At 49.3% G+C, this 14,796-nt stretch overlaps 1 protein-coding gene across 10 annotated transcripts in view; it reads left to right on the top strand.

Annotated features, from left to right (window-relative positions):
• Window positions 1-13,978, top strand: part of Bcor (BCL6 corepressor) — a 127,187-nt gene extending 113,209 nt beyond the window's left edge. For 8 of the 10 annotated variants that reach the window (XM_013151967.3, XM_013151966.3, XM_063245707.1 and 5 more), the window contains 9 exons: window positions 1,677-1,940; window positions 2,295-2,639; window positions 3,105-3,430; window positions 3,704-3,958; window positions 8,703-8,869; window positions 9,825-9,970; window positions 10,966-11,043; window positions 11,223-11,376; window positions 12,831-13,978. In XM_013151967.3, coding sequence (XP_013007421.1) covers window positions 1,677-1,940; window positions 2,295-2,639; window positions 3,105-3,430; window positions 3,704-3,958; window positions 8,703-8,869; window positions 9,825-9,970; window positions 10,966-11,043; window positions 11,223-11,376; window positions 12,831-13,122 — 2,027 coding nt within the window. In that variant the 3' untranslated portion in view covers window positions 13,123-13,978. The remainder of the gene's footprint in view (window positions 1-1,676; window positions 1,941-2,294; window positions 2,640-3,104; window positions 3,431-3,703; window positions 3,959-8,702; window positions 8,870-9,824; window positions 9,971-10,965; window positions 11,044-11,222; window positions 11,377-12,830) is intronic. The other 2 variants (XM_003469369.5, XM_003469368.5) reach the window with 1 other exon arrangement.
• The last annotated feature ends 818 nt before the right edge of the window (window positions 13,979-14,796 follow it).

Here is a 14,796-nt window from a genome sequence, read left to right as displayed (position 1 = left end):
CTTGGACCAGAGGTCCTGGCAGCCTGCCTGTCTTCTGGCTATTGTCCAGCTTTGTAGTTGAGCTCTGCTTGGACAGGAGGCTCACTTGGCCGTATCCTGGGGTCAGATGTATCTGCAAAGACTTGCAGTGGTATTTATCCATAAGGTGAGCCGTTGGGAAGAGTGCTTAGGGACATGCTGACGTTCTCTGCCAGAGGAGATGCAACCCCACATGTACCACCTTGGTACTCCCTTGAAGAGGAGGTTGTGTGGGTTCTCCTGCCACCAAGAACACAGGTGAGTTGAGGCCAAGGTGAAGCTTGCCTTGCAGCTGAGTGCCACTCAGTGCTGGAAATGCCCCCACAGACAGGGACCAGGTACAGCCAAGCTGGTGGGAAGTAGGAATGGTGTTTGAAATGGGCCAGGGAAGGGGGAGGGATGAGATCAGCCTGTGAGGCCTGTGCTTATCATTTCATCTAGAAATTGACTTCTGTGGCTCAGCTCAGTGCTACCACGATACCAGACTCACACCCTTAGGAATGTGCAGGATCATTTTAGTGGATCAAGAATGGACACCTTAATCTTATGGTGGCTGTTATGTAGTTTTGTTGTGTATTAGAAAATGCAATAGCGGAGCAGTCAGTCAGTGAGCTATTTCTTGGGCTTGAGTAAAAGTAGGAGGTGGTGTTGGGCAGATATGATTCAAGGGAAAGGCCCCTGCCCCCCAGCCAGTTGATACTAGGCAACTATGGGGAACAGAAGTGGCCCAGGGGGCTGGAATGAGCTGTTTTGCAAGTGCTGGCCTGGCTAGAAAAGATACATAGGGTTAGAAAAAGATGGAGTTGTTTTAGACGCTTGTAAGGAGGGAGGAGTGCCTGGTAGAATAACCAGGATGTCCTTGGGGGCTGCTAACTTGGGACAGGAAGTGAGAGCAATCCCTTGATTCAGCCATGGGTATTCCCTTGTCGGCCATTAGCTCGAGGCCCTGAAACTTCTCTGAACTTGTCCGTGTGTTGGGAGCCCATGCCCGAGTTGTACAGTCCCCTCTCCCAGCTTCCTCCTGCCATTGAGGACCTGGGCCTGCTTTGGTCATTGCTACTTCTGGTCCCCCTTTCTTCCATCATCTCCCCTGTTGACCCAAGTAAGCATCCTTTCTGTGGATGGCATTTAAAGGCGGGTATTCGGTTTCTTTACTCCTTTCATGTATTTCTAAATAATGATCTCAGCAAACATTCCCAGAGAGATTTGTGGTCCATTCTGGCTGGGTTGATCTTGCTGCCGAGAGAGGCAAGAGTGCTTTCAAGGACCGAGGACAGAAATCACTGGTAGTGTGCTTGCCTAACATATGTGGAACCTTAGGTTCAATCCCCAGAACTGTCAAGGAAAAAAAGAGAGAAAAGTGCTTTTGAAGCAGTAATTAGAGGCCGTGTCACCCCTTCTTATTGGGCCCCTCATGCCCCCAGCACAAAGGAAACAGGAGTATGGCATAAACTCGCTTTCCATGGTGCTTGCTGATGGCATCAGTCATGTCCTTCCCTTGGACAGTGCTGCTTCCCAGGGCTCTGCCTCCAAAGTGAGAAGACCCCTATCTCCGGAGAAGGGTCTCTCTTGGGCATAGCAGTCCCGCTTGCTTCCGTAATCGGCCTTCTCTGGACCTTGGACCTTCAGTTCTGTATTCCTGTCTCCCCTCCCTGTAGGCGAGTACAGTGTTGGAAACAAGCACGATCCCTTTGAAGCCCCGGAGGACAAAGATCTTCCTGTGGAGAAGTACTTCGTGGAGAGGCAGCCTGTGAGCGAGCCGCCCGCTGAGCAGGAGGCGGCTGCAGACATGCCGCACAGCCCCACCCTCCGGCTGGATAGGAAGCGCAAAGTCTCAGGTGACAGCAGCCACACTGAGACCACTGTGGAAGAACTACCAGAGGACCCTCTGCTGAAAGCCAAGCGAAGACGGGTCTCTAAAGGTGAGCCTGGCCAGCTTCAGCTGCCTGCTCGGGAGGCCTGTGCATGTGGGTGTGTGGCACGATGCCTGTAGACAGGCTCGGGAGGGAGCAGCGGGCACAGTAGCAGAGCTTTGCCATTCCTACCCCCACCCCCTACTGTCACCCTGGATCTTCGGGAAGCTGCTCCACCTCCTTTCCCCCAGAGCCGGATGTAGGCACCCAGGCCCAGAGATGGCCAAAGACAAACAGGTGGCCTGCGCCAGCGGAGACAACAACCACATCCCTTCCTTCCCCCACCCCATTAGTGATGTGTAAGACAGTTTGTTCTCCCCACCAGGGGGCTTTTTGATTAATTTGTAGTTATTTCTCCATTAGATGACTGGCCTGAGAGGGAAATGACAAACAGTTCCTCTAACCACTTAGAAGACCCACATTATAGTGAGCTGACCAACCTGAAGGTGTGCATTGAATTAACAGGGCTCCATCCTAAAAAACAACGCCACTTGCTGCACCTTAGAGAACGGTGGGAGCAGCAGGTGTCAGCCGCAGAGAGCAAACCTGGCCGCCAAAGCAGGAAGGAAGTGGCCCAGGCAGCTCAACCTGAGGTCACAGCCCAGGGGAATAACCTCACGGAGGAGAAAGCCAGCAGGAAAAAGGCAGAGGCCAAAGGCAACAGAGGCTGGTCAGAAGAGTCCCTCAAATCCAGTGACAATGAACAAGGTATGCAGAGGCCACCCCTTGGCCGCCCATGGGGCTCCTGCAGACCTGGGCCACAGAAGTTGACTAGGATGTGGCAGGCAGAGTTCCCATGCTGTCTTTGCCACCCCCTTGCCTGTGCCCTCCCCACTTCCTTCCTACTTCCAGCCCAGACTGCCTCTCCGTCACCAAGTCCACCCTGGCCCAGCGGGTGGGGGTGGGAGAGCCGGAGAGCTAGCTTTGGTCCATTAGCCTTGGCCCTTTGGAGAAACTTGCCACTTGGCATTTTGTGGGTTAACCTATTTGCCATTTGAATGTGGGATAATTAAAATATTAATGCTTTGAAAACATAATTGGTATATCTTTAAAAACTGAAGCCGCTCCAGTGATCAGGGCTAACAATGGGCTTTTCTTCCTGCACTGGCTACAACTGTGTAACGCCTGCTCTGTCTCCCCCTCCTCCACCCGCCCGCCCCCCGCCGCATTTAGGCTTGCCTGTGTTCGCCGGCTCTCCGCCCATGAAGAGCCTTTCATCCACCAATGCAAGCGGCAAAAAGCAGACTCAGCCAAGCTGCACGCCAGCCTCAAGGCAGCCTGCCAAACAGCAGAAAATTAAAGAAAGCCAGAAGACAGATGTGCTGTGCACAGACGAAGAAGAGGATTGCCAGGCTGCCTCCCTGCCGCAGAAATACACCGACAGCAGTGAGAAGCCATCCGGGAAGAGACTGTGCAAAACCAAGCACTTGTTACCTCAGGAGCCCAGGCGCAGTCTGCCCCTGACAGGGGACTACTACGTGGAGAACACCGATGGCAAGGTACCTCCCCCCCACAACCCCCACGAGGCTGTTTCCGGAGCCCAAAGCTCTCCTTTCCCTGGGTCCGCCCCCATGTGCCCATTCATGTCCTTCCTCCAGGGGCATGTTTGAAAGTGTCAAACTATAGTAAGAATAACCCCCCCTCCCCCTTTTGTCAGCCAAACACCACCCACCCCACCCCCCGCCGCAAAGTGTCACTGAGGGAAGAGAAGAGGAAACTGGTGTTGGAAGGAACACAGCCTTAACTGTGGTGTGCTGCCTGGTCTTTGACAGGTGACTGTCCGGAGATTCCGAAAGCGGCCTGAGCCCAGTTCAGACTATGATCTGTCACCTGCTAAGCAGGAACCGAAGCCCTTTGACCGCTTACAACCATTGGTACCAGCCTCGCAGTCCACACAGCTGCCACGAGCAAGCTCCCCTCAGGAGGCTACCCAGTCCCGCCCCATGCCACCAGAAGCTCGGAGACTTATTGTCAATAAGAACGCCGGCGAGACCTTGCTGCAGCGAGCGGCCCGGCTGGGCTATGAGGTGAGCGTCCCAGGAGCTGTGCCCTAAGAGTACCAAGGCTGCCAAAGCTGCCAGCCACCCTGGCTGGGGCCTGGGGGGTGGTAGTTGGGGATTGGGGAGCAGAGCCCGACTCTCCAGCTCTGCTTCTATCCAGCACGATGTTTGTGTCAGCCCTGCTCCCACTGCTCTCTAGTGGCTCATTCAGTGTTCCGCAAAAAGAAAGGCCTCTCTGGTGGTCAGTTCGTGTCCAGACAGGTAGGCTGCTGTGTCCTCCTTCAGGCTTGCTCACTTATCTCTGATAAAGTCTGACTTAGCGATGGGCGACTGGGGGAATTTGAATGCATCTGCTTAGATTCTGATTAGCCAGGGGGAGAGGAGCAGTAAGCACTATTTCTTCGCATGTCTGTGCTATTGCAGGTGGAGGGGTTTGGAAGGCACTGCTGGGGTGCTCTTGCTGAGAGAGGGCAAGGTAGCTCCGAGCTTTGCATGGTCCCTATAGCTCACACCTACTGCTGGACTGTGTGCCTCTTGTAGGCTATATGGTCCAGAGTGATTGATTTCACTCTTCATCTGTGTGTAATAGTAATTGGTGTCCTGCTTTCAGATGAGGGAACTGAGTCTGGGGGTTAAGTGAGCTGGGCATATGATGCAGCAAAATGACTCCAAAGCAGGGGCTGGGGATTTAGCTCAGCGGCATAAGCGCCTGCCTTGCAAGCAGGCAGTCGTGAGTTCGATCCCTGGTACTGATAAAAACAAAAAAGACAAAAAAAAAAACTTCAAAAAAAAAAAAAAAAAGACTCAAGCCCAGCCTCGCCACCTACCCCCACCCTCTCCCCAGGACTGGCTCCCATTGGAGCGGCTCTTTTCTACCGTATAAGCCCTCCTGGAGATATATTGCTCCCTTGCCCCAGCAACCCCACCACACACTCTTTGGTTGGAATTGTGATGTCATAGCCTGCAGAGCCGAGGCATTTTTTATGCTGGTATCAGTCCTCTGGGAGCTGAAGGGTGAGAAGAAAATGTGGCTCTGCATGCTCAGCATGGAGCCCAGAAGGAGTACAAGGTGGCCAGCTCCCTTACCCTGACCCCAATGCTAGCCATTGGGCACTTGGGTCTGAAGTTGGGTGCTGGCTGTCACCTCTGGGACCATTTTTAAACCACTAACAAAGTGTTTGGGTCATGTGTGCCATGGATTGAACTATGTCTCTTGGTGTCTCTCTGGATGATATTGGAGAGAAGTCTCTGGAAGGATTTGGTAATTAGCTTGCTTCCCTGTGATTTTAATGCAGGTGGCACCCAATTCCATTCCCATACCCTGTGAACAGACCAACACTGGGTAGACAGAGGAGATGCAAGGAGTCAGGGCTTCCATCAGCCAGTAGGGCCGATTGCCACTGACTAGGGACTTGTGCATCGAGTGAGCAGCTCCCTCTTGAGGGGCCACAGGCTTCTGGCCTGGCCTTGGATCTTGGTATCATTTCTACCAGTCTCAACCCTTTGTGACCTCACAGGTTAAAAGGCCCTTATGTGTCCTCTGCAGAACAGTTTTCTTATAGGCAGTGGGTCTGAGGCCTAAACCAAGGAGTAGATAAATAAGATGATCTATACTTGTTATGCTCTCAGACTTATCACAGCCTCAGGAGTTTTTATATAAGGACATTCGTTGTTTTCCTTCAACTGTCACTTTCAGTGTGGAAATCAGATGTGGCAGTCGAAACTGTGTAAAGTGAAAGGACAGTTTGCTTTTCCTGAATAAGGTGCCATTTGAACGCACGGCTTTGGGAGAGTTTTCCAGAAGTTAGTCTTTGCCCTTGCTTCCTGTTATGGTAAAGACATCACTTGCAATCAAAAGGCTGTCTGAGCTTTGTTTTGTGCTTATCTGATTCCTGAGGTTTAGAAACATCCCTCTCTCTTCAGACGGGTCTCAAATAGACAACGTGAAAGGCTGGGTCCATCAACCTGCCCCTGCTGCTTCTGTTTCTGAGGGGAAAATGCCAACATGCAACCACATGCTTGTACATTTAGTGATGATGGTTAAATTTTCTATGAATTGAATAAATCATGTTTTTAAAAAAGTTAATGAGGCATTTAATTAATTAACAATGTCGAGTTTATGGCCTTTATGGTTACATTTTGCGGTTAATGGCATTCAGCTTATAGCTGCTTAACAGAGAATTGTCCAACAAAAACAGTTTGATTTTGTTTGGGAGTGGGTGGGCTGTCCTTCAGTTGCTACTGTTTCTGGCATAGAAAAATCAACCAAGAAATGTGTCAGGTAGGCATGTTTGTTATCTTTGCCATTCTTTGTTGTTGGTGACAGCGGTCACCATATTTAAGCATCCCTGTCTCTACCCCAGCAAGGAGAGTGTCACCGGCCCACATGACCCTTGTAGAGAGTCAGTCTAGGGTACACTGCTCACAGCTTGCTCTCAGCCTCTAGCTGGAGGTCCTCTATTGGGTCTTTTGAGTCTTCCCAGAGGACCAGGTACCACAGGATTCAAGTGAGAGGTCTGGCACTTCTGCTAATTGAACCTGGAGTTGACCACTGTGGGCCTCGCTTCCCTGAGCAAGCAACTCTTGAGAACACCACCATCTTCCTTCCTCTCCCTCTCCCTTCCCTCCCTTCCTCCTTCCTCCCTCAGCCATCAGAGAGAGATACAGGAGGCTACTCTCCTGGGGGATGGACAGCGTTGAGTTGGAGTGGGCCATAGTGGCCGGTAGGTGAGCCTACTGGTGGTTGGGTTACTGCCACCTTTCCTGCCATGCTGCAGGAAAAGAGTTGACGTACCCTTCCGCCTCGACATCATTTTGTTTCTGCATTCCCTCAAATCAGCCCTAGAAGTGATGAAGGTTTCCAGGTGAAGGCCATAATTGTCAGAACAAATAAACCCTGAGTAGAGAGGACACCAGGCAGGCCGCCGGGATCCGAGTAAATTGATCTATGCACAGCAGTCGGTGGTGCTCAGAGTTGATCCCAGAGTCACATGACCGGGCCTCTCTCTGGCTGGGGCACACAACTCATTAGCTTGCAGCCGTCCACTCGAGGCTGGCTCGTGAGGGCCTGCTAAAAGAGCAGCGGCTTCATGCTGTATCCTGGATACCAGTGCTCCGGGCAGGTGGCCTGGGAGCTCAAAGGATTGTGGGCTTTCTGGCAGGTTAGGACCTGAAGGAAGAAATGCTTCTGTGGGCATGCCTTCTCTCTTGCTGCCCTTGTTTCGAAAGGGAGCTGCAGCGGTGGCCCGAAGCAACAGGGCATGAGTGCCAGGTTTACCAGTGTGCACAGCCCAAGGGTTCACTGAGGGACATGTGGAATATTCTGGTTAGCACCAGGGAGATGTGTGCCTCGCACTGACCTGTCCCAGAAAAGGGCATGAGAAGTTTTTCAGACGCGCCTCAAATCTCTGGGTGGCCAGAATGAGGCCTGTTTCAGGTCTCACAGATGAGTTGCCAGGAAGGGAGGCCCACTGTGACCCACAGGGGGCCTCCCTTTCCCAAGGGATCCTGTGTTCAGTCACCTGCAGCCCCCCACTCCTGTTGAAGGCTGGCAGCTTTCTTCTGGGCATGACTTGTAGAAAAACAGTGTAGCCTGTTTTCTGGTGGCAGATACTATTCTATGTGTTTAAAAACTTTCTTAATCAAGGTAATAAAACATTGAATAAATTACTGCTATGCTTACTGGGAACAGTTCGTATTAATATTTTAACATACCAAAGAAGAAGATTAATAACTGATTCTTATGCAGACTGTTGACACAGAACATGTTCTGCAAAGAGGAAAGGAGAAACTTGTTTTATTTTGTTTCCGAAATGTGTAGGCCTACCGTATGTGGTCTGTCGGATTCTCACTATTAACTTAGGCAAATATGAGAATATTATATTGATTCAGCCTGGAGTGGGGTAGAAAGTCAGGTGAAAAAGTGGTGGGGAGGATTTGAGGCCATTGTGTGGATTCTTTGGTACTTTTTTTGTGGTACTGGATGAAATCCAGGGCCTTGCACATGTGAAGCACCCTCCATCCCTCTGTCCTTTTCCTGGTGAAAAGCATACCCCACCTTACCATCCACCTCGTATTTGCAAGTGCTGAGTTTGAACCCAGGGCCTTGCACATGCTAGGCACCAGCTCATTGTCATTGTATTTTTTATTTTGAGACAGGAGCTCCCTAAACTGCTATGACTGGCCTCGAATTTGGCGTGTCGCTGGGGTTACAGGCCTGTGCCTTCTCCTGAGCTCTCCTCACAGCACTGTGTCCACCACTTGGTCTTTCCCAGGGACTTGAATCCTCAGCTGACCTCCTGGGTTGAGGGATGTTCTCCTGCTCACCCTGTGTCTTCCTCCACCTTGGTCGTCCTTCCTGTTCGTCTAGGCTGTGTCATACACTACTATGTAGGGGCAGCCTGATCAAATGAGAGTGCCCGTGCACCTTGAAGCTCTCCATCTGCCCTGGGCCAGGCACTAAGCAAAGAGTTTTTGTGACCTGTTGACACCTTCTTCACAGTCCTTTGCAGGCTCCCCATTGTTCCTCCAGGGGAGGTGTGGGCTTGTCGGATTACTGTTCTAGGGCCAGGCAGCTAGTGCTGCAGAGATAGGTTTCAATCTGTCACCAACTGGGCTGCAAAGCCTCTGACAACACTGTCTCCATCACCAAACCACTGCGGATTCTCTCAGGCCTCCAGGCATGCATGTGTCTTAGACGTCTTAAGAAGATTCCTTTATGTGGCCCCTATGAGTGCTGATCCAGTGGCATTTCCTTGTTCCCTTCCCACAGGAAGTGGTCTTATATTGCCTGGAGAACAAGATTTGTGATGTCAATCATCGTGACAATGCAGGTTACTGTGCCCTGCATGAGGCTTGTGCTAGGGGATGGCTCAATATTGTTCGACACCTCCTCGAGTATGGCGCTGATGTCAACTGCAGTGCCCAGGATGGAACCAGGTCAGTGGGGTGTCTTGCTCTTACCCTGGTCCTGTTGGGGTATAGGCCATGACTTGTGTGTGTGGAAATCCCAGAAAAAATTAAGAGTGAATTGAATTGATTTAGTTCTAGAATTGAGTCACAGACCTTTCTGGTAGATTTAGACATAACTTTCCCAGTCTTGGCCCATCCTGCAGTTCTTCTGTGGACCAAAGCCTCTGAAGATGTCAAGGACTGCATGAGTGCTCGGGCATGTTGCCTTTTAAGACCCTGGACTGTGTACCACCATCTATAAAACCACTACTGTGGTGACCAAAAGGCCCTATAAGACAGACAGAGGACCACCTGTCCCTCTTCCAGTGGTTCTGCAGGCCCTGCTGTCACCACCCACACTCCAGGCCCTCACTCAGCCTGTCCTTGACCTCATTTTATTGGGGTCTGAGTCAGCACAGACATTTCTTGGCTGTGGAAGGGGGTGCTGCCAGGAGGCAGGGCTTCATGCACCCTGTGGGGTCTGTCATGTGTTATAAGCAGGACTCCTTCAGGATGGGCTGTGAGCACTCCCACCCCCCTGCCTCATTGTGTGTTGAAAACGGGCAACCCCCTCTCCATGGTATAATAGTTGCTCATTGTATTGACTTCCATAGCAATGGAATGGTTTTTAAACCCTGTAAGTTATTTTCACATGATCTCTCACCATTTAGGTTCATTGAAAACATTTTTGTTTTAGACTTGAGTTTCTCCTTAGGCCTAGGGTTAAGATAGACGCATTTGAGTATCAGATCTGAAGTAGCCTCTCAACTGGCCCTGTAAAGAATTAGATGTTGAAGTAACAGCATGACTCTGCTTGACCTTAGACCATTTGTTGTGCCTCAGTGTCCTTGTCTGCAGTGGTGGTAACACTGCACCCAGGAAGATCAACTTCTGAGGGGCAGGGGTGATCTGCAAAGAGTTAATGGGTTGCACCTCTACACAGGCCTCTGCATGATGCTGTGGAGAATGACCACTTGGAAATTGTCCGCTTGCTTCTTTCCTATGGTGCTGACCCTACTTTGGCTACGTACTCAGGTAGAACTATCATGAAAATGACACACAGCGAGCTCATGGAAAAGTTTCTAACAGGTATGACAAAGTTTAAAGAGTGCCTTTATTCCACAAGCTAGATTGGACTGGGAGTGTGGCTTAGAAATAAGAGCGCTGGCCTCGAGTGCTGAAGGCCCCGGGTTCCAGCAGCACAAAAGGGAGAGAGAAGCTGAGATGATGTCTAGATTATTTCTACTGAGAGGTGACGGGGCACAGATCAAAAGGCTAGAGTTTTTTTGTTTTTGTTTTTTTGTCTTTTTCCTTTTTATCGGTACCGGGGATCGAACTTACAACTGCCTGCTTACAAGGCAGGCGCTTATGCCACTGAGCTAAATCCCCAGCCCCTAAAAGGCTAGAGTTTAAAAATTTTCCTCTTTACCCTAATTTTTAAAAGGTTTTGTAGAATTGTTTCTATTTTCTACAAATGCAGTTTTCACTTAAGATGGGTCTGGGTTTACATAATGAGCGTTGGTAAAATGACTCGAGCCTCCCATACATGGAATCATTTAGATTGCTTGGTAATTGGTCATAAGGTAACCCATCTTTTAAGCCCGAGGCATTATGAGATCCCTAAAGCAGAAGCACAAGGTTTTCTCAAGTGTCAGGCACCTGCAGTTAAATTCCTTATTGAACACTTAGTGCCAAAGAATGCCACTAACACCATGTGACTCACCCTTGTTTACCTTAAGTGGCACTTACTGAGACAAACAGCTTAGTTTATCAAAGAAGAGATACATAAATAGAAAGCTACTTTACTTTTGCATGTGAAGGCTGAAAAGGCTCCTAACTTGCTAGTCCAGCTCCATTTTGGTGGGTCTGTCCCTCAGGAAGACAGGTGGGCTGTGGACAGTTTGGGTCTAAAACTACAGGGAACAGAGCTTCAGAGAATTGCACCAGTGATGCACAGGATGGGGACGGCAAGAACAGACAGGCCAATGAGTCCTGAATGTACAGGAAAGATGTCCTGGAACCCAGCCTTTTATACTTGACAATAGGTTTTATATTGCTTTTTTTTTTCCTCCAATTCTCTGCAGATTATTTAAATGACCTACAGGGTCGCAGCGAGGATGACTCCGGAGGCTCTTGGGATTTCTATGGCAGCTCTGTGTGTGGTGAGCAGCATTGTTCTAAGCTCAGTGGGAAGCGAGGGGGTTCAAGCATTGTCTCCTATGCTTTATGAGGCCGGGGGTGGGCACTAGAATCTGACTCAATTGGGAAATATTTATTGATTTATTGACATCTGAAGTATTGCTGTAGCTCACTGATTCCTCTCCCCTCTGCCCTACATTAGAGCCAGATGATGAAAGTGGATATGAAGTTTTAGCAAACCCTCCAGGACCGGAAGACCAGGACGATGATGATTCCTACAGCGATATGTTTGAATTTGAGTTTTCTGAAAGCCCTCTCTTGCCATGTTACAACATCCAAGTGTCAGTCGCTCAGGGGTGAGCATGACTGTCAGGTGGTTGAAAACTAGCAGAGCTGTTCCGGGGCTGGCAGGAGTTAGAAAACCCCAGAAGCAGTTAAGGATGAGTGGGTGGATTCTTATAGGTCCACTGACCTCGCATAATGCAGATGCATTCCAGAAAGGGGGCTACACATTCAAAGTGGCCTTCTCAGGCATGTGAGGTGTCCGGAACAGCACTAAGTTTCACTTCTCATGTAGGAATAGGACAGTCCCCACATGAGACATTTGGGATCTTTTTTGAAACAGTCTTGCTATGTAAGACCTTGAACTCACTATGTAGCCCAGGTCCCGTGCTTTGCCACATGTTTAACAAAGGTGTTTGATGAGTTGTGAACATGTATACTATTATAAATAATGAAATCATAAAGCGTGGCAGATTACATGTGAGGAATATAGCACCTTGCTTCGTTCTTTTTTGGTGTTTTGAGACAGGATCTTGCTGTGTAGTTCAGGCTCCCTTGAACTTGCTCTGTAGCCCAGGCTGGCCCAACTCACAGCAATTCTCCTGCTACAGCCTCCTGAGGGCTGACATTACACATGCACACCACCATGCCCAGCTGCACCTTCCTCCTCAAGTGTCACTGCAGGCCAGGCACAGTGGCTCACACCTGCAATCCTAGCTACTCAGGATACTCAAGACAGGAGATCTCAAGTTCAAGGCCAAACTGGGAAAGTTAGAAAACCCTGTCTCGAAATAAAATGAAAGGCTGGGATAAAGCTCAGTGGTAGAGCACTCATCTAGCATTTGGGAGGCTCTGGGTTTACACCCAGCACCATGGAAAAGGTGGACAGTTGTTAAAACGGAACAGGAGTACAAACCTGTAATCCCAGAATTTAAGAGGCTGAGGTAGGAAGAAGATTCCAAATTCAAGGCCAGTCTAGGAAACTTAGATCCGGGGAAGTACAGGGACATAGCTCAGTGGTAAAGTAGAGCACTTGACTAGCATGTGAAAGGCCCTGGGTTTCATCCCTGGTATCAACCCCCGCCCCGCCAAGTGTCGCCAAGCAAAGAATTGGTGGGTGGTGGTGGTGGTAGAAAGGAAACTCGCCCTTGGGTCCAGTGCTCTGCTGCTGAGCCTTTGAGGAGAGGTGGAGGTTGGGGGAGACTTTCTAACCCCACTGGTCACAGAGCCCTTGAGGTACAGGCTGAGTCTCGGCTGAAGCTGGGTGAGCAGGACTTTCCCTGCTGGTAGACTCAGTGAGGCCTCATCACACAGGTCCTCCCTCCTAGATGTCTCGCCAAAATCAGCCACCACATGCAGAGCTCCCAGGCGGGGACCAGGGTCAGAGGAGGCAGGGTGGCAGATGAAAGGGGAACTGGCCCACCTCGCTGGGAGGAACTAGTCCGGCAGAGCTAGGTGATAGATAGTTGGAAGTGCTTTTTTTTCATATTGCCAGGAACCCCAACCACTTGTTTTTCTGTTTCTGCAGGCCGCGAAACTGGTTACTGCTCTCAGACGTGCTTAAAAAATTAAAAATGTCCTCCCGAATATTCCGCTGCAATTTTCCAAACGTAGAAATCGTCACCATTGCAGAGGCAGAGTTGTACCGGCAAGTTTCTGCAAGTCTCTTGTTCTCCTGCTCCAAAGACCTGGAGGCCTTCAATCCCGAAAGCAAGGAGCTGCTGGACCTGGTGGAGTTCACCAACGAGCTGCAGACCCTGCTGGGCTCCTCAGTGGAGTGGCTGCACCCCAGCGACATGGTCTCAGACGACTACTGGTGAGCGCCGGAGCCGATGTACAGTGTGTTATAATAGTGTTAATCCTTGTGCATATGTGTCATAACACGACTATTTCTGTAAAGAAAGGACACTATTACATATGAAAAGATCTCTTCTTTATATAAGAGAAATTACTCCAGTCAGAAGGACTTAGAAACCTGTTCTTTTCTTTTTAAACTTTTAAGTCAGTTTTTACAAAGTTGTTATAATGTTACTTTACTTTTCAACCCACACATGCTTTCAGATATGTATGTTTGTTTTTACTCGGAACATGTCTTTCTTTTTTAAGGACAAAAACAAAAGGAACTCCACACTTGGACTCAATTTCATACAAAGCTCTGGTGACAGAGGCCATAACTGTAATGTGTGGTCAGGGCCGTGTGGTTGGTTTGGGGGAGCAGATTGGGTGAAGGCACTTGGTGATGTTGTACCTTTATGTTTTGTTTACAGAGTACCTGCTCGGGCCAGGTAGAGGCTACTGGATGTAATCCAGTAGTGTGTAATATAAATTCAAACCATATCCACACACAACAACTAATTGTATGAAACTTTTATATCCTAATTTAAAGCTGTGAAATTAGTTTTCACGCATCAAACCGGATTGTTTATATGTTTAAACATTTTATGCTCTTATTTAAAGAAGACTTTGAGCTATTTTTTTCTGTACCCTGTAAAATATTGAAAACTAACATAATATGTTGAGGTTGCTTGAAAATGTACATAAAACTAAAATTTTCTGAATTGTGTGTTTATGTTTGAAATCTGTGTTTTAACTTTGTAAGTAAATTCTCTGCCTTTGTATTTATATTTTACAAAAATTTTCTTAAAAGGCAATAAACCTGTTGAAGAAAGGAGAAAACTGAAGTGCCTTGTGTCCCGTGTTCCCAAAGCATTGTCACCATTGATCTAACTCCAGATGTGATTTGCAGCCCCTGTTCTAGCCGTCCAGTTGTTGGACATGCCTCTGCATCTCTCTAGTCTTTCTCTCCCAGTTTCCTTTGATGCTCTCTGGCAGGCTTTTCATTGCCTTTGCCCCTTGACCTACTGCACTCACACATGGCCACCGCTGGTCATTGGCAGAGCATTTTCCTGAAAGCTCCCATTTGTGGTGTTACTTCTTGTCCTCTGGGCTTCCCTGTGTTCTGTCACCTTTAGCTGGCTTGACCTCTTTGTCAAGGCCAGTCCGCTTCAAGCTGTCCGCTACTCTTATGTTTTGTATCTACTTTGGGTGCTGTCACTTGGCACTTGATTGCCACATTCTTTTAACATCTGACCTTCACTGCAGAGGCTAAAATGAAGACTGCTGGGCTCCCTTTCAGCTAGGTTCCTGTGGGCAGGTAGCAGGAGGTGGAGCCATCTTCCTACCATTTTGGGTGCTGATGAGAGGCTGGGGTGGGTTTAGCATGCTTAAGGCCCTGTGGCCCACCCCTACCACTTTAAAACGGGGAACATAAGGGAGACCTGCTTGCCGGTGACAGGACCAGCATCCCAACACCTAGCCTTCAGTTTTGTGGGTGAGATGCAACACAGTGGTGGTAGTGGCAGCCTTCTAATCCCTAAACCACAGCTTCAGCAGATTGTTCTTAAACCCCAGGGCTCTAGGGTTGCTCCTGACTTGTTCCTCCAGCCCTTGAAAGATCTCAGCACCCAAGGCCTCTGCAACCCATTTGTGCTCAG

This window comes from Cavia porcellus, unplaced genomic scaffold, assembly GCF_034190915.1.
Source record: "Cavia porcellus strain 051 isolate PalLab524CR breed Dunkin Hartley unplaced genomic scaffold, mCavPor4.1 scaffold_3, whole genome shotgun sequence".
Lineage (NCBI taxonomy): Eukaryota > Metazoa > Chordata > Mammalia > Rodentia > Caviidae > Cavia > Cavia porcellus.
This window is presented reverse-complemented; position numbering and strand designations above follow the sequence as displayed.